Source organism: Dunckerocampus dactyliophorus, chromosome 10 (assembly GCF_027744805.1).
Source record: "Dunckerocampus dactyliophorus isolate RoL2022-P2 chromosome 10, RoL_Ddac_1.1, whole genome shotgun sequence".
Classification (NCBI taxonomy): Eukaryota; Metazoa; Chordata; class Actinopteri; order Syngnathiformes; family Syngnathidae; genus Dunckerocampus; species Dunckerocampus dactyliophorus.
The window spans coordinates 5,720,001-5,740,481 of NC_072828.1; the positions used below are offsets into that span (position 1 = coordinate 5,720,001).

A 20,481-nucleotide genomic window follows, 5' to 3' on the forward strand; every position below is an offset into this window, starting at 1 on the left:
GGTCTTTGATCGATGATCGACTTTGTAGTCGTATCATCAGACCTGCATCTGCATGTTCTGGACACCACCTGTTGATGAGTAATAAATCTAGTGACAAAGTTGCTAAGTTGGCAACACTGATCCCTCCTACAATGCCTTCTTATTCTCTGGTAGACCAGGTGTGCAGGAGGTGTGTTAAGAAGCAAAGTTACGATGCCATCTACTGTATGGAGTTGACCCGACAAGCTACATTCACAGACAGTCGGGTGATAATGTGTTTATATGTGAACAGGTACGCCAAATCTATTTGTGGCTCCAAACCTATTTGTGAATGAAGCCGGTATCAGAACTCCATAATGATACTGGATTGGATCAGCCCCACCTGGGACTTGATGTGTCGGTCCACATGAGCGGAACCAACTTAAGAGGCGGGTTAATGTCAAGATTTATCAGCGAGTGGCTGGTGGCGTTTGACAGCATTAATGTCCTCTGCCCTCCAGCAGAATGTCACCGAGGACAGTCTCCATTCATCGCGGGCAACACCTCCCTCCATCACCATCTAAAAAGCATCAGTGTCTTTCTCTGTCTCAGCACATATCCCTTCCAATATCACAGTGGTTGGAAATTCTTCCTGGCTGACCTTCAAACGCCACGCTTTAAAGCGCATAAAGACTCTCGACAGACCACCAGGACAATGGACGTCCCTCTTGAGGAACAGACTTAACCATAAAAGATGGAGGAGAGCTAAGCTGTTGCCGTTAATCCCATTACCAAATGAAAACGTCAGGAAGAGCTTGTAAGCAGTTCGATCATGGCTACTCAAAGTCATGCAACTGACGGCATGTTTGCGGATGCACCGCCGTCGCTCGTGCCGCTGAAGCGGCGATGCAGATTAACAAAGCTGTCCTCCCCGAGCTCGGCGGTCGTAGTTCACACAACCGACTTGTCGAGAAATTGACAAGCGCAGATTTCTTATGTCTCTCAGGGAGGAGGCCAGATTGGAAGGTGTGCCACTGGCCTGTGACATAAAACACACACACACACACACACACACACACACACAAAGTGCTCCATTCTAGCTTGGCAACTGAACACTGGCAGCATCTGCTCGTCTTCTGAGCAAAGTCTATTTGTCACCATCATCGTGTGCAGACATGTTTGTGCATTCACTGTCTTGTACGCCATAACAACTTGGCAAGGCCAGGGCTCTGGTGATTAGATAAATCAGAATTTGATGAAAATCAATCTTAAAATCACCTTTAAAAAGGAAAACTGTACACTTTTTTGGAATTTTGCCATTATCCACAAACCTTAGGTGACACATTAACACCACTGCCAAAAGGGAACGCTACATATTGCTGCTGCGTTTTTGTTTTTGAGTTTAGAAAAGTTAACGCTAGGTGTAGTGTTTCTTTCTATGTTGCTATGTGAAATCAATGCACCCAAGGTGAGAGCCAAAAAGAGGTGATGACGCAAGTGCGCACCAATAGATGTCACTGTTAAAGCAGTTTTAAGCCATAAAAACGGTCACAAGATGGCAGAAGTGCATTTGATAAGAGCTCAGCATGAATCAGTTGCATGTATTAACACACTCCACAGCAAGGAGGAAGTGGATGAGCATGGAGGAGTGCAGCGTGCAGAAGGTTACGCATTGTAGGGAAATTTTAACATATGCACACGAGCGCACACACACATGCGCACACCGTGAACACACAGTTTAGTTCCAAATGTGAAAATTGTATAGTTCATGGTGTTATATCATGGTGTTATTTGTGAATAAATTATTATATTGATGTAAAACAACCCTTTTTTGTGTTGTTTATGAATGTGGTACAGTTGTTTAGATATTTGAGCTGTAAAAAAAATTCAAAGTGAAAGTTATGCTTGAAATTTACCTTTTCAGAAAACGCTGTTTTTCTGCCTTTTCTCGTGGGTAACTGATATTTTCCTGCAACTTACCTACTGTATGTTCTACTGCTGATCACTAAAGAATGGGAAAAGGTAGAAATAAACTTTTTTCCCTGATGAAAGATGAGTCTTATCTTTCTTTTGGTAGGTTCCATGTTTATATAGCCATAGAACACAGTATTCCGTGTGCCTTGAAAAATCAGGTCAAAATCGTGAAGATTTTGAAGATGTTGTCTTTTGAAAAATGGCTGGGATGGAATGAGCTAAATAGCTGCCTCTTTTTTTAGCTGTTTTTATATTTTTAGAATGCAGAGAAAAGAGAACCACATGTGTGTTTGTCTCTGGATTGTGGATAATAAGCAAAATTCCACAAGTGCAGTTTTCCTGTAAGGCCTTGTCTAAAAGGTCTCATATTGCGCTTCAATTTCAATTTCACTCTGACGGTTATTCAAAAAATATATGAATTCATAAATTATGCTCATATGTGGTTGAAAACAGCCTAGTATTAATAAAAAAAATATACATATTTAAGCAAATGTTACATAGTTGTGGCCTAAATCAGTGGTTCCCAAACTTTTTTACAATGGCGTACCCCTTCAAACATTTGACCTGAAGCCATGTACTCCCTACTCCTGCACACTTAAAAACACATATCTTTTGGTATTAATTAACTTTTCGGTTTAATTTCGGGTCAAAATTGTGTATTTTGCATGGTCGCATTTTGGATAACGTCTCACATGAGCAATCATCCAACATATATTTTACAAAAATTAACAAAAATAAAAAAATCCCAAGAACATTTCTGTGAGGACAGGGCCTGAAACTCAACTCTGAACCCCCGACGTCACTTCCTGTCCTCACCTTTACACATTTGCAGCAACACACACGAGCAGGAGTCTTATTAATATTTTATTTTCTGTTATTATGTGTACTATATTGGGTAAAAGGAGTGTACAGGTGAGTATAAGGGGATTATTTCATGTCTAGAACACTCTAATAATGTTAAAAACAAAAAATCCTAAACAGGCTTTCTATGTTCTGACTATGACAATATTCCAAGGAATCCAACTTCTTGAAAGATCACTTATCACGGTCTGGTCTGGACCCAATTAAACGCAGTCAATTACTCTATACTATTTTCCATTTTTAAACAGTTTTAAATAAGTGTCAGAGGAGCCGCAATGGTGTATTGGAAGCGTATGGTCCTTTATGCTGGAATTAAGCCATATTGTGTGTGTGCGTGCGCATAGCTTAAAAGCTAACGAGCAGTGTTTGTCTCAGACAGTGTGTTTCTCCAAGACACGCTATTGTCTACTTGATCCACTTTTGACAGGTACCATAAATTCCCGCCACTACCCTTTTCCCCCCCACACGCTTTGAAGCCAGAACGACAGTTCCCACTGTTAAGATGGAATATTTTTCCACTCTGTTTTGGATAAGTAATGCAACATATTTGGTAGAGGTGTAACCATTCGTTTTAATAACGATTCGATTCGTATCACGATTCGTGGTTCCCGATATGATTCAAGGACGATATTGGTTCATTTAGAACGATACGTACGGTCCAAAACGTTTCAGTAACTTTTTAGCCAAAAATTCAACCAGTGTGACTTGGAAATAAATACGTGGATAATGGACAGTCCAGGTGAAGTTTCCTAGATTCCCGTTTTTTGTACGGAAATCTGTTATAAATTATTAATAATGCTAACATTCTTAAGAATAAAATTATCAATGAGTCCAAATAATGAGTTAAAAATGCAATACAAAATCAGGATCACCAATCGGCCAATCAACAGAGGGTGGTATAGCTTGCCATGATGAATTATTCACTTTAAATAGTGCAATCCAAACCTGCACTTTGCACCCAAATTTGAGGGCCATTATGCAAATTCCTCAGAAAATGAATATGGTCGGGTATCTTCAATTAGCTGTAGAAACTTTCTCACGTATACGGGCCGAATGAACATATTATAACTCATGCTTACAGTATATTACACTTAATCACCCACTCACAGTCAGTCACATGTTTGCTGGTACAAAATGATGTCAACTATCCCACATTCTTAATCTCATCACTCCACATTTGTTCTGCCAGCAGTGTGTGTGCCTGTGTATGCGTGTGTGTCAGGCATACACATTGGTGACTGACATGTTTCATGTATGTGCAGATATGTATATGTCTGCGAGTATGTCTGAAAATAGTGGCAGAGTAAGAGATGACAATGAATGAATTGTGCGCGCGAATACAGTGTTTTATACAGCATCGGCAAATTATGCTCTCAAAATGAAGTTATGACGGCCAAATCATGCCATCTATGGGCCAAATACTATCAAAGGTAACTGTTAAGTCTTACCTGTGAAAGGTTATTACCGAGTTGTACAATTCCATGCAGCACATGGATGAGGGATCTTTTCCGCTCCGACTCTTGCCACATCCAATATGGCGGCGACGTTGATGTATTTAGAAAGCCATAAACAGGTTTTCTATGCTCTAACTACTAAAATATTCAGTTTATTAATACTGAATTCTACTTTGCCGCAATTTACTTATAGCAGTCAGGTCCGGAACCAATTAACCGTGATAAACGAGGGATGACTGTATATAAGTAACTTAAGGTGCTTCAAGTTGGTGTTGATACTCACTGGACTATCACGACAAGTGATAACTGGTACTCACATGTATCCTCGGAATCGGTTGAGGTCGTTGTTAGGCTTCTCACACTCAATGACGCTGCTGTACTTGGACGGGTCGAAATCGCAATCCTGCAAAAAGTAGCCGAGAGAAACCTCGTTGTTTGGACCGCACGGTGCACGCGACATGGACAGGAATCAACGTCATCGTCTCACCAAGTCAAAGAAGCTGCGGACCACCTGCCTCTGCTTGAGGTTGGTCTCTCCGTCCAGCGTGGCCGTCTCAATGTGACACAGGCGGTCGGGGTCGCTGGAGCTCAGCAGCAGGACGTCGGCCGGCAGGATCTCGTTGCACCTCAGCCGGATGAAGTCGCCCACCCGCACCTCCTTCCAAAACTTCTCCACGTAGCGGCGCTCCACTCTGACAGAACCACAAAGGACGTAAAAGATGGTCAGCTCAGAGCAGTCAAATGAGCCGTAGTGTTTACACGCACATTGCAATATTTACTATAAATCAGGTGTCCAAACTTTTCCCAGTGAGTGAAAAATGACAAACAACAAAACAGCATAAACATAGTAGAGTAACATTCCAATATAAAATAAGGTAAATAAGGTATAATGGTCGATGGGGAACGGCCGTATAGTCTATCAACATCTTAATTTCATACCACCTTCATGCTTCTGGATCATTTCCTGCTTTCTTTCGATCGACAACTTTTCCCTTTTTTCTTCTCACTTACACTTGGTTTAGGGCCCATGACTACGGTAATTTTAACACAAAGAAAAGTAATGAAATTAAGAAGAGATTTCAATACGTGCAAACTAGTTTAAGGGCGACTAAGATGAGGAAGGGAGCTCACATACAAACATGGACGCGCTGGATAAGTCAGCCAATGAGATAAGAGCGTAGGCGGTGCCCTGATAAGCAGCCAATGAGATGAGAGTGTTGACGGTGCCCCGATAATCAGCTAATGAGAGCGTGAAGCCAGAAGGCGTCACCAAGTGTACTCTGTTAGTCTCTCTGTCACTTGGCGCTTTATGTTATATGGAATTCCTTACGTAATACGATGCGAAAAATTTACATAAATTCTTTACGTTCAGTGGAATTTACGTAACAGGAGATTTACATTATGCGAGGTACTAATGTATTTTAAAAAAAAACGCATCTCAGCTTTGTCATATAGGTGAAAAAGCCTATTATTAGTATCAACGTCACTCTTTGCTCTTTTTTTTGTTTTTTTTAATTTTCCAAATATTTCCTCATAAAATAACATTTGTGTTTATTTCCATATGGGCCGCATGATGGTCTAGTGGTTAGCATGTTGACCAACACAGTAACAGCCTGGAGATCGGGAAGACCTGGGTTCGATTCTCCCCTGGCCAGTTCTCCCCGTGCGTGCGCGGGTTTTCTCCGGGTACTCCGGTTTCCTCCCACATTCCAAAAAATGCATGTTAGGTTAATTGGCGTCTCTAAATTGTCCATAGGTATGGTTGTTTGTCTCTATGTGCTCTGCGATTGGCTGGTGACTAGTCCAGGGTGTACCCAGCAGTAGCTGTCACAAAGCCAACGCAGGGGTTTTCCCCTTTTTAGTCACAGAGGCTCTTCCTACAATAAAATGACTTCATTGTGATGTTCCTCTCGGCTCATAAAGCTACATCATCTACATAAAACAGCCTCAAAAATAGGCCAGAGCTAAAAAGAAATTTCAGTATTAAAAACACCCTCTGAAAAAGATGATATTTCAGCAATAAATTTATGCTTTTACCACGGACCACCGTACTTTAGTATAACTCGCACGAGTCAAAAAATGAGCCATGAAGAGGGGAAAAAACATGTACAGTAAGTATCACTGGACTCAAGGCGCCACTCCTAACAAGATTAAATTCAAAAGAGAAGAAGAGGAAGCCACAGGGAGGGAGCAATGTCTACAACAGGGGTGTCCAAAGTGTGGACTTCTGCTTTTTTTTTTTTTTAAATTATGACAACTAAAAAAACAGCAAAGATTGAAAAATTTGCAGTAATTTTACAAGAATAAAGTCAACATATTGAGAGAAAAAAGTTGTAATCTAATGAGAAAAAAAAGTCTGCATTTTACAAGAATAACGTCGTACAAAGCCTTACACAAAGTTGAACTATTAAACAAAGACATTGTTTTAAAGTTGTAATATGCAAACAAAACAAAACAGCAAATGAATTTGCAATTTTTGGAAAATTACTTTGCAGAAAAAGTTATGATCTTACAAGAATATAGTCAAAACATGATGACAAAGTCATAATCGCAAAAAGGAAATTTACAGGAAAGTTGAAATTGTTGGAAAATTAAAAAAAAAAAAAAAGCAGAAATGGAAAGAAAACACAGCTGTAATTTTACGTGAATAAAGTCAAAATATTGAGAAAAAAATCAGTCCAACGGGGAAAAAAAGACACAATTGTATACTGTAAATATTTTATACGTTTATACAAGTATAAACTCGTAATGTTATGAGGAAAATAATGTCATTTTAGTAGAATAGAGTTGAAATATTATAGAAAAAAAATGTATATTTAATATTATGAGATACAAAATTAAGTTGTAATTTTTGGAAAATTTGGTTGGGGAAAAAGTTATAATATGGGAATAAAGTTAGAAAACATTTATGAAGACTATTTAAGAAGAAAGTGGAAATATTTGGAAATAAAACAGCAAAAATGGGGAGGAAAAGAGCAACGAGTGAAGTTGATAGTAATAATAGGCTTTTCCACCTACAGTACGTATAAGAATTCTTGAAATAAATACAGAATAACCTCTTAGCGTATCTCTACATGTGTTCCTTTAAAAAATACCAAAGTGACCCTTGCATCCCTTCATTTTTCACTATGAGGCCCTCACTGGAAAACCTTTGGACACCCCTGCTTTATACCAACAAGGAGGCGAATGTTTGCCATGGATGCAGTAATCTCATTAACACGTCAACAAAACAAGAGAAGTGTCGATCAATAAAAGACTCCACATGCAAAGGTTCCGATGGCCTTCACACCAAAATGAACCTGCGCTCCAAAAGAGGTGGGGGTATCCGTCCAAATATCAATAACATAGCTACCGGGGTGATATCGCATCAATGCTAGCATGATTAGGTCGACATATTTTCAGTTTCCCCTCTATACACTAGGTCCCCAACTTACAAACACAATTGGTTCCAGACGACCGTTCTTAAGTCGAATTGTTCTTAAGTCGGGGAAAAGGTAATATTACCAATGATATAGGTACTACATGTATGTGTATACATATACAGTATATGTGTATGTATGTAAATATGAGTTGGGATGCAGTAGTAATATTAAACGAGGATAATTAATGAAAAAAAACAATAATAATAAAAATTATATAATAATATGTAATGATAAATGTTATTTACCTTTGAAGAGGAGTGGTCGAGCATACGTCGTTGTGGTGGAGGAGGAGGAGTTATTGAAAAAGGACAAATTGTCGTCGTCGTTAGACTCTTCTAAAAGAGGTAGTGTTCTGTGGGTGGTGTAGAATTAAGCAGGCCTATTAACTCTTCATAAACTTTAATCACACGCTCTGTCCGGGTTGTTTCATACAGCTACAATTTAGCTTTCTCTCGCCAGCGTTTTACTCAACCTGTTGGTCCCATCAGCAGTGTCACAGTGCCCTCTACTGGTCAAGCATGTAGCAGTATAAATACTGATGGAGCGCCTACAAGGCAAAATAAAATAAAATATAGACCAGTTGGCTTGTGTTCGTATCCGCGAATGTTCGCAAGTCGGATGTTCGTAAGTTGGGGACCTAGTGTATTTACTTTCACAAATATGTGTTTCTTTGTTGTGTTGTTCAAACACGCTTCGTGCACAAAAAGAGAGGGATATCATATATGTCATACGACATAATACCATAATACCATAATACGTGGAAAAAAAAATAGAATGTTCTCCTTGAGGGGCCCTGACAGCATGTTTTCGCAAGGACGTTATTCTCATGGGGCAGCATTGGTGTGATATTGTTTTACAAAGTCACAGCTTACCGTGGTGAAAAAAATAATAATTTTTTTTCCAGTTTTTCTCATCTTCTCTGCTGCAGCCAAATGAGTGCGACAGGAAGAGCTGCACTTCACTGGTCTGTGTGTTTTTGTGTGTGTGTGTGTGTATGTGTATGTGTGCATGTGTGTGTGGTGGGGGCACCATTTGGCCCACCACAAATAGATTTGGTGCTACATGTTAACCTTCGCTCATAAACGCTCAGCAATCCCTTGTTTATCGCTGTTAATTCGTTGCGACCATAAGAAGTGAATTTTTGTAGTTAGTAGCATAGAAAATCTGTTTACAACCTTCTAAATATGCTTTTTAACATTATCAGAGCCCTTTAGACATGAACTAACACGCCTGTAGTCACCTTTACACTCCTAATACCCAATACAGTAGACATAATTTCAAAAATTGCCATTTAAGACATAAATAATACTTGTACTGTGTGTGTTGGACAGGAAGTGACGTCGGGGTTTCAGTGAGTTTTAGCTTGGCATGTGTTACAGCAGTAACAGTAGTCCGTGTTTAGGGATTATTGTGCCTGTGCCTGAGATAATTCAAAGATGCAATCAATGCCTGTTCCACCGATCAAGTCTGATGCTTGTGTGGCTCACCCAACATAACAGTAACATTACTGACACCTAGTGATCAGTGTAGAGTACTACATATCATCACAATGTCTTTAAATGCATCTTCTCAATGCCTTATATTTATATTGTACTTCATTAAGCCATTTTTATGCTTGAAAATGTTTCATTTAGGTAAAGATTATGTCAAATTTGCCTAAATATACATATTTTTCATTAATAGGCCATATTCAACCACAAAACAGCATGATTTATTGTTCAGTATATTTCAGAAAAAACGTGAAGTGGTGAGGGACGACTGTATAACGTTTTTTGTATCCTTTTTACAAAATGATAAATTAGATGAGGTCATCGAAACGAGAGGTTCCCAACCACCGTGGCAAACTTTTTAGCCACAATGAGAGGGGAAAAAAAAGACACTTGGAAAAAAAATTACTTTGTAAATAACTACATCAAATTTTATGTAAATGCATATCAATTTTGGAATAAGGGCTTTTATTTTATTAAAAATAATATACAATTAGAAATCCCACAGCTTTTGCATGTTTGTGTGGTACTGTTGCACTGTCTTTCGGCAAGTGGCGACCCATCCCACTTGGACTTTTTTTGAACGCACCATGTGCAAACATTCTCCCACGCTGCACAGATAGACTTATGCTGTATTTATCCCGTTCTTCGTTCACCTCCAAATGCTGATACTATGTGGGAATGCATAAAGATAAGGTTTGATGACGTTATGTAGTGCTAATATGCATATTTGTTTGATTCTAAACCTCAACTTCATTCATGCTCACACACTGCCTGTCACCAACACATGAACAATGTCATTTTGTGCTTTAAATTTGATGTTGGGCCTGTTTTATTCACAATACATAATAAGTAAATAGCATTAGATTGCTATAATGTAAGACCCCCGCTCCTTGGTCCGGCAGAGGCTTGTGACACCACTCCTCCCTCGCAATCCACCATCACAAATAGATCATAGTCCTGTGGGAAACAGTGAAAGTCCAAGTAAAACACATCAATATTGGCTATCCTGGCCCTGTATTTACTTGGTATCGGATGTGTACCAACATTTGGAGTATCGTCCAACTCTGCCAGTGAGAGGTTGTCTGGTTCAGGAGGATTCAACAAGTGTTTCTGTAAACTCCACCAGATCTGACGTTTACTCTGAGTCAGCCAACTTTGTAAATATTAGTACTTCAGATACAAGTTGGACGGAACTTCGTAGGCGGGCCACGTACAGCATCGGAAAATGAAACATCGAAAACAAAAAACAAACAAGAAAGACGCTCAGGCCTGAGGACACAAAACAAGAGGGAGAATGGTCGAAGTCACACGCTGCAGAATCAATTCAATCATGGCCGACCCTGACGGAGCGACTCGGGTCAGGACTGAAGGCTAAAATAGCGGCGCCGCCGAAACACTGAGCCTTTTGACGAGCGTGAATTATGCTCTGTGCGTGGAACCACAGCCAGCCTTTTCATTAGGAGAGAAAACAGAGGTGGAGGGGCAACAGGTTGGCAGTGAGAGACCACAGTGACCTCTTACACCCTCACGCTGGACTCTTTATTAGGTACACCTGCCATGTACAATTGTAAATCATGTGAGATAAACACAAACATGACTTTCCAGTCATCAACCAATCTAGGGAAGGGCTTAATCAACAACTATCTTAAAGCCATTGAAGCAGCATGGAGCGCAATACTTGCTGTCAACCAGCAGAGGCGCTGTTGATTCTGTCACAACCCTGCAAACATAAGAACCACTACGGGAACACCAAAGCTAGTCTAACCAATATAAGTGCATACAGTGTTTTCCGTGCATTCGTTTCTTGTGGTGGTTCGCCACAAATACATTTGGACAACCGCAAATAGATTTGGAGCTACCTGTTCGCACATAAACACATTATAATAGGACTGTCAATGGAGCTTGCTGTTCCAACTCTTTACAGTAGATGGCATTGTAGCTCTGCTTCTTAACACACCTCATATACACCTGGTCTGCCAGAGAATAAGACGAAGCAGGAGGGATCAGCCAACGTATGTATGTAGATTCTGTTTTTCAAAAAAAAGCAATGTGCGACAAATGTGAGTTTTGTGAGTACAGAAAACACTCACCACTTTGCACTTCAAATTTCACGGCTCTGCTCTGTCACGGGTTTTCTATAAATATATTAATTAATAAATCATGCTGTTTTGTGGTTGAATATGGCCTATTATTAGCCTAAAAACACGCATGTTTAAGCAAATTTTATGTAGTTTTTTGCCTAAATTAAGCATTTTTGCAGCATAAAAATGGCTAAAAAAGTAAAATAGAAAATATAAGGCATTCAGAAGATACATTCAAAGATGTTATGATGATATGTAGGTGTCAATAATGTTACTGTAATGTTCAATGAGACGAACAAGCACCAGACCTGATCGACGGAACAACAGGATTTGTAAAATAAACAACAACAACAACAACAATCCCTAACACGAGAAACTGCTTGAGGATGTAACTCAACTCTGAACCTCGATGTTAAGTCCTGTCCGCCCGCCACTCAGCTCCCCTAGCACTGCAACACATTTACAGCAACACTACTACATTGGGTAATTGGAGTGTAAAGATGACTACAGGGGTGTTACTTCATGTCTAGAGGGCTCTAATAATGTTTTTTTTTTAAAAAGGTATTTAGAGGGTCATAAACAGGTTTTCTATGCTCCAACTCCAAAAATATTCTATTTATAAATAAGGAAACCTGCTTGGCGGAAATTAATTTATCACTTCAAATATATTGTATGTATGTATTTACAGTTATATTGTTTACAATCTCAAGTAAAATGTTATTTGACACAGGAGGGCTTTGAAAGATTTGAATGAGCCAATAGTAGTTTTTGGTTTTCTTTACTTTTGTACCGTTTATTTTGTTCAAACAATTGTACGTAATAAAAGGAACCTCCATTAATTAACAGTCTAGTCGCCTTTGGTGTATTTTCAGTAAAAGCGGTTGTTTATTGTTTGCATTGTGTAGCAGCGGTGTGTATATGTCACATATTACTCAGACTGAGCTATTTTCATGGCCATCTGGCTTGCGGGAATCATGTAAACTCACTAACTTGAGGGTTTGTCAACAAGTGGATTTGTTAAGTTGGAAGGAAGCAGCTGGATGAGGACTCGTGGAAGCCACTTTGTTGTGTGTAAAGTAAAAAGTTGTGTTTCAGTGTGTCCCAGCCTGCAAAATTGAGGCAATTGGCAAGACCTGCAGGGTCCAGCAAAGAGTGAGAGTTCATTGTGCCTCTCATTCATCCAGGTCATTGTATTCTCAGGGCATTCAATCCATCACAACTAGACTGTTCAGGTTGCCTTACAAGACGTTTTGCCTCTCATCCGAGCAGGCTTCATCAGTTCATGCTCGAAGACTAGGTGGGACATACACCAGTCAGACTCGATAGGACAGCTCTAGTCTGAGAGTGTGGAGTGAGTCCTTTCGGCAGGAACAAAAGGACAGCATTGTATGTGGAAGGAACTTTATACAGACAAAACCACAGTTGTTGAGTCACCAGTATCCCCTATGGGGACCAACCTCTACATGGAGGACATGGAAACGACGGCTCTGAACCCCTTTAAAGAAACAGCACCAAGTCACTGGTACAGATATGTAGATGAGATGACACAAGGGTCAAGATTAGAAGCCAGGTAGTGCTAGCCTTCACCGAGCACATTTAATCAGTTCACACGTGAGCCATGTTCGACCAATACCTACTTTTTGATTGACACCACCCACTGGAACACAAACTGGGCATTATCATAACCCTACAACACAGAGCTGATAATGTTCCCACCAGCCCACAGGCCAAAGAGAAAGAGCATAAGCACCTGAGTAGGCCTGTCACGATATTTGATTAATCGAAAGATCGATAAAAACAAAGTTGATAATTTTGCCAGCCTCGATAAATTGACATGTGCATGCAAGCGTGTTTACCTCGTCCCAGTCTACCACACAGGCTGGATGACAAGAGGGTTCACTCTGTATCGGTCTGTGTGCGTTGGTGTGACAGTGGAATGAACAGAGAAAGCAAACCCTCCTCTGAACTATTCAGCCTCTTTGTCCCAGTACGTGCAGGCGGGGTACAAGTGAGTGTATACACAGTGTGCTAGCAGTTAGCAAGCATACACTAACATGAATGAAGGCACAAAAGCGATGGTTTCTAAGGCAAATGCCACAGCTCCAGTTTGGGAATATTTCGGTTTTATATTGTATTAAGCTTACTCAGGCATATGGTCGGCAAAGTAAATATAAACAAAATAGTGCAAAATGGTGCACACTCAGTGTTGTTCGCTAAATGTTAAGCCTTCCTGTCAAGGAATAATACCCTATGGTCGTTATTTATTCAAGTACAATTTTGTTTACAGAGACTTGATACTCCATTTTATTTATTGTATTTATTATGTGTACTTTTCATTGGAGTGTTTTTTTTTTCTTAACAGAGACAGAGTACATTTTTTTTGTGGTTATGATTGTGATTTTTATTTTGGTGAAACTTTTGCTAAAAGACAGTCAATTTTATTTCAATTTGTCTTCTTTCTTGTTTAATTTATTATGTTTATTTTATTTAAAAGCTCTCGACATTCCAATACTCTTGAGAAATTAAAGTTTGCTTTTGATACGATGTACTCGCATTTTTATGCCATATAATTAATGAAAAAATTGTTTCAAAAATGTGCTCCATAACATCAATTATCAACAATAATTTATCGACCAGCATAATTTTCTTATAGTGACAGGGATGCCCTCAAAACCTGTAGTTACCCCAACTGGTCAAACGTACGACACCACCTTTCTTTCACATACAATGCTGCCATTTCATCTCTTCCACACGGAAACATTCCTGCGATTTTTTTTTTTGGCGGGTTGAAAATAATTTGCATCTATTCTGTGGATTACTAAATAGCTGCATCCTGACGGGAACGGCTTACTGGGTGAAAACGATGTAATACACGAGACACATCTACATGTGGCGCTGTAAACTTACTTCTACGAGTCATTTTGGAAAAAAGGCAACAAAATATCAGGAGGATGTCGACTGGGGTGAGTCATGTCCGTGAAAATATTCGGATATTATGTTGGCGACAGGGTGGCCGACGGATTGGTGACATTGTTTCTGAAAAGCGGCGTTTTCAGATTTTCCCACTCTGGAAGCAGTTTTCAAAAAATACCGTCTCATGGCACCCATAACACTGTTTCCGTGTGGAGGAGAGGCTGAAATAAACAAAATACTTTGCCGTTTTGACCGAACAACCTTTCCGTGTGGATAGCCCCTCAGTCATTTCGCCACGAACAAGCCACCTCGTTTCAGGTGGGTCCATGACCATCATTACTGTCATCTTCTGCTATGATAGCATGTAGCACCACCCCAGGATTCAAGGACGTTGTGCAGGTGCAATCAATAAAGTCTTTTAATTCAGGGAAAAAGAGGGCGACTCGCAAGGCGCAGAAGTCCACACAAATGTGTGTCACAAAATACAAAAAGGCAGGAATGCAAAGACTGGATGTATAGCCCAGCTAAACGCTGACCAAAATGCAATAAACAAGCAGACAGGAAACGTCCATGGCAAATACTGCAAATCCACACAACAGCAAACAATAATGAGGCAACTAGCAGAGAGTCCCAACTAAACTAAATAGTAGCCCGATTAACAATTACCAACAGGTGCTTCTGCCAGCCCTTACCAGCAGGAGCAAAGTTCCTGCGCATGATCCCAAAACAGGAAAGAGAAAACCAAATTAAGAGCACCAAATAGGAAACAATGTAAAAACAAAGGAAAACTGAAGTCCAACATGTCATGTGGAACATGACAATTACATCTGAATAGGATGCTCACAAAGGTGATAGCACCCAAACGACCATCGTTGGTGGGCGCAGGGCCCACTCCATTGTGCGATCGTCAATTTACACCACTAAAGAGCCAACCGTACCTGTCTGGACCTGCCTCCTCCTTTAGAGGACAAATAGATTGGCTCTTGTACCCAGCTTCCAGACAAGAGCTGTCCTATCTAGTCTGACTGGTGTGTGTCCCATCTAGTCTTTGAGCATGAACTGATGAAGCCTGCTCGCATGAGAGGCGAAACGTCTTCTAAGACAACCTGAACAGTCCAGTTGGGATTGATTGAGTGCCTTGTGAGAGTCCAATGCAAAGAAGTTGACAAAAGTGCCAAGTAAAAAGAACGCCTTTGTTAACGGAGTTCAACATGTGCTTACCTGCTGTACACCAGACAATCCATGTGATTGATCTCCTTGTCGGACCTGTGTCTCCTGTAGTCCTCCCACAGGTCCTTGATTGCAGTGACGGACAGGATGAAGACGACCGGGGCCAGGGCTAGTTCGGGCTGGAAGGCGTTGACAACCGGGACAAAATTGAGCAAGGCGATGAAGACAAAGTAGACGTTGGCAAAGCGGTGAAACTGCTCGAAGAGGTTCTTGGGCAGGAAGGAGAGCAGGGTGTACTTGGTGGTCTTGATCTTGTTGTCAGCGTAGTGTCGGTTCGGGTTCTCCTCCCCCTTGGCGTGCTCGTAGAGAATGTTAGAGTGCACGGTTCTGGTTTTGTACTCTTTGCTTTTCTTCTTCCTCGGCCTCTTGACTTTGGAAGCCACTCCGCTCGCCATGGCCAACAACTTGTGACTTCTTCGCCAACTTTTCCTCGCACGCTAACAACAGCTCAAGCTAGCGGCTAAGTTATCATCTTTACAACGCTTCGTCGGCTTCGTTTGGACACGCACACATCTCCTTTTCATCCATGTTGACGCCTCTTCTTCGCGGCCGGAGGAAAAGTTGAGCGTGTTAGGGCTTCTCCCTTTTTTCCTTCTACTTCTGGAAGGATGCTGAGAAGGTGGGGAGGCACGCGTTGGGATCGGGCCGCCCAGCTAGTCGATCTATAAACAACATGGATTCAACCGCCTTGCATAGCTTTTGCTCTAGGTTAACGTGTGTGGATCAGCAAAGGCGCGCAGCCTGTGCACACCCGGGAGCTACTTAAACGGGTTAGAGGTCTCACTCCGATGGAAATGTGAGAGCCAAGCTCCTCCTCCTTGAGCCCATCCTGGCTGCTCCCGAGCCTCCAAAGTGCCACGCGGTGTTACTGGAGTCCACTGTCCGCTAGGGGTGGCGGATGGAGTTGGGCGGGTCGATCCAAACATCGATATGATATTGTAGATACCAGCGTAGTATTGATATCGGTTATCCACGCTTGTTTACGCAAATATCTTTTTGTTCAAATATATTGTTATATTGTTTGCATAATAAATAGAACATAATCTGTTACAGGATCCAGCTATGGTCATCATTTCACTCAGCCTTTCACTCTTGAGAACACATTTACAGCAACACACACCAGTAAGACTCTTATTTATGTCTTAAATGTCTTATTTTCTGTTATGTTTACTCTATTGGGTAACAATAGAGTACAGGTGACTATAGGGTTATTATTTCATGTCTTTGCTATAACTACGTCAGTATTCCATTTATAAATAAGGAATTCTACTGAAATCCTACTTGGCGGAAATTCACTCATCACATTCGGGTCTGGAACTGGAGACATTAATGAGGGATTACAGTATGGGACACACTGGCAAGAAGTAAGGACAAAGTTTGGATATAGTTTTAGGGCAGGGGTGTCTTAAGTGTGGCCTGGGGGCGATTTGCAGTCCGTGGATGTTTTTTTTATTTAAACAAGAAATGGAAAAAAAAACAGCAAATGTGGAAAAAAAACAGTAATTTTATGAGATTATGTAGAAATATTAGGAGGAAAAAAATCATAATACTACAAGAAAAAAATGCAATTTTATGAGAATAAAGTCGTAATATTATGAAGGGAAAAAAAATTTCAATCAAAAATAAATACATTTAAAAAATTAATTGAAATAAATGTGGAAATATGAACTAAATATAAATTATTTTCTACAGATGTCAAAACAAAAATTAAAGTTGCAATTTTTTAAATATTTGTAATATTACGACAATAACATAACAAATATTATGGGAATAAAGTCATAACATTACGAGACAAAGAACATGTCAACGAGGAAATTGTTGTAAAATGAAAAAAAAACAAAGAAATGGAAAAATGACCAAAAAAAAAGTGTAATAAAGGAAAAAAAAGTTCACACTAACAATATGCTTTTGCAGGCTGTTTTTCTTGAAATACAATGCACTTCTTAGCATTTCTACATGGCTGCTTTAGAAAATGTAAAATATCAAAGTGACACATCCTTTGATTTTTCAGCCTGCGGCCCTCAATGGAAAAAGTTTGGACACCCCTGTTTTAGGGCATTTTGCCACCTTTCAGGCGTACGAGAGGTGGGCGTCTATGACAAAGCGAACATTCTGGGAACCCAAAGCCGACCCATGGCTACCTTTCACATCCAAAACAATGTTTTTAGCTATTTGAGGTATTTCCCATCCAATATGCAGCCCCGTGTTGTAACAGCAGCCTGGTGCTGTTGGAAGGCGTCCCAAAAAGAAAACGCCTGGAAGAAATGAAATAAAAACGGTGACTCAAAGCATTCAAGTCATCATGAGTGTGACCACGTAGTTAGCAGCTTTTCCAAAAGGACATCAATCAAATGTCAACCCAAAAGGAGAGCATCAATACCTCTTGACTAAATAATAATCATACAAATAACAATAATAATGCTTGACGGGACTGGATTGACAAGAATCTCAAATATCCTGTGATGGCTGGAAACTCATCCACTTTTTTGATTCAATTCCAAGGAGGAATCTTCTCAACTGGATGTCCAAACCTGGACCACGTGACTGTGTAGATACTCAGGACTCTTGTTTGTTGAAGACGTTTCATCTTTGGTTCAAAAGGCTTCTAAACTATTAAGTGTGGGTCCTACCTGTCCATGTCCCTGCTGGGGGTGGTCACAATGGGGTTGTTGTTGCCGGTTGTGGCTGGTGACGGCTCCGTCCTGCATAATAATAGGTGGTTCACCTACCTGGGGGCACAAGGGCTCGTTAGTGGTCACGCGTCTCGTGGAGTGAGACGATCTTTGGGGGTTCACTTTGAGTTTGGGTTTATTTGAGGCTATTTACACAGTAAAGCTGTGACGACTCTGAACTATATCCAAGTTTACTCTCGACAGTATTGTCCAGGGGTGTCCAAATGGCTCCGGGCAAATTCTAAAAATATAACTTAACAAGAAAACTAAAAAAACAACAACAGCAAAAATGGAAAATCATCAGTAATTTTACAAGAATAAAGTCAAAACATTCAGAGAAAAACGTTGTAATCTAAAAAAAAAAAAAAATTCAGTTCTACAAGAATAATGTAGAATTACATCATTTTAATAGCATGAAGTTGTATTAAAGAACAAAGGTGCTTTTTTGAAGCTGTAATATTATGAGAAGCAATCAAAACATCAAAGTTGCCATTTTTGGAAAATTAGTCTGTGGAAAAAGTTATAATGTCACAAGATAGATAAATAGATACTTTATTCATCTCCAAGAGAAATTCACATTTCCAGCAGCTCTGCAAAAATGTCAGAATAAACACACACTTAAAAATAAAACAAACAAAGCAAGATAGAAGAGATAGGAAAAATAAGAAAATAGAATAAAAACAAATCTATAATAAATATAAATATTAATCATGAATCAACAAATAATATATAAATAAGTAAATATAGGACATAACACTTCAAATTCATCCATCCATCCACCTTCTATGCCGCTGGAGCCTATCCCAACTGACTTTGGGGGGTACACCCTGGACTGGTGGCCAGCCAATGGCAGGGTACATATAGACAAACAACCATTCACACTCACATTCATACCTATGGACAATTTAGAGTCACCAATTAACCTAACATGCATGTTTTTGGAATGTGGGAGGAAACCGGAGTACCCGGAGAAAACCCACACACACACGGGGAGAACATGCAAACTCCACACAGAGATGCCCAACGGAGATTTGACCCCAGATCTTTCAGATTTCCTGACTGTGTGGCCAACATGCTAACCACTAGTCCCCTGTGCGGCCCCACTTCACATTCATAGTGCAATAATTGGTAGGTAATTAAGATATTTACTGGTGATGTCCGATCAATCGGCCCACCGATAAGGACAAGAAAAAAGTTGAAATAGTTGGAAAATTAAAAAAAAAAAAACAACAGAAAGAAAAAAGCAGCTGTAATTTTACAAAAATAAAGTCAAATATTAAAGGGGACCTATTATACAAATTTTCGGGTCTTTGTATTGAGTTCTGGACTCCTATCGAGCAGCTACACACGATAACCCGCACAGAAAGCTTTCGAGATCTTTGAGACGCTGCACCTCTTCCTGCAGTGTTTCCTGCCTCCCGCCCAAACAGTCTGTGTAATTTACTCCACACCCCCCCACCCCCTCTCCAGGTACACCTCCCGCCGAGCCCACTCGAGTCACACTCCCAAGCGCTCCCGAGGACTACTTACACAAAATTACTTATTACTTACACAAAATAAACACAGTTAGGTCACTGATAAATTCTTACTTACAGGTTGCTCTTCTGACTCTTCAACACGACCAAGTAACGTTGGAAAGGAGTCGGACTTCAGCAACAGTTTGACGGATAGTCCAGCTTCGTACTGGCCCTTGTTCACAAAACAGGTGAACAGTGCCGTTGACAGATGAGCATATTTTTCTCTTGCTGTCAGCAACTCCCAGCAACCACTTCTGCCTGATGCTTGCTTCTTTAGGCACACCCCAACAAACATTTCCTGGGAGCCATACATGCTAACACGGTGAACAGAGCAGAGCGAACCAGAGCAGGGGGAGGGCAGGCCTACAATGTTTGCCTGGGCATGCCCATATAAGGAAGTCTGGCGTGCATTGACGTCAATGGAACTCAGTGTTAAAAAAAAAACACAGCGTGCAGAGCCGTTCAAAACTGCTTTCAGGTCTCACTTCCAAATGCGCAAACCACATTATCTGACGTGTTGGAATCGTTTAACGTGAGAATGCAACATTGTAACAACATTTATAAGTCAGAAAAGAGGAAAAGCATAATCGGTCCCCTAAGATAAAAAAAAAAGTTGTATGTTAATGAGAAAAAAAGGTGCAATTTTACAAAAATAGCGTAAGAAAAATAATGTCATTTTAGTCGCATAAAGTTTAAATATTAAAGAAAAAAACATTTTTTTAAGTTTTTAACAAACCAAACAACAAATAAAGTTGTAATTTTTTGGAAAATTAGGCTGCGGCAACACTTCTAATGTTACAGGAAGAAAGTCAAAATATTATGGAAATAAAGTCATATTCATGAGGAAAACATTTACAAGAAGAAAGTTGAAATAGTTGGAAAAAAAAACAACAGCAGAAAGAGAAAAAA

The 20,481-nt window shown here is 40.1% G+C and overlaps 1 protein-coding gene across 1 annotated transcript in view; it reads right to left on the reverse strand.

The window, feature by feature from the left end:
• The window catches only part of atp10a (ATPase phospholipid transporting 10A), a 67,830-nt gene extending 51,600 nt beyond the window's left edge, over positions 1–16,230 (reverse strand). Inside the window, exons 1-3 of the mRNA XM_054790397.1 lie at positions 15,375–16,230; positions 4,735–4,939; positions 4,565–4,650 (exon numbers count right to left, since the gene is read on the reverse strand). Coding sequence (XP_054646372.1) covers positions 4,565–4,650; positions 4,735–4,939; positions 15,375–15,778 — 695 coding nt within the window. The 5' untranslated portion in view covers positions 15,779–16,230. The remainder of the gene's footprint in view (positions 1–4,564; positions 4,651–4,734; positions 4,940–15,374) is intronic.
• Positions 16,231–20,481: the final 4,251 nt, after the last annotated feature.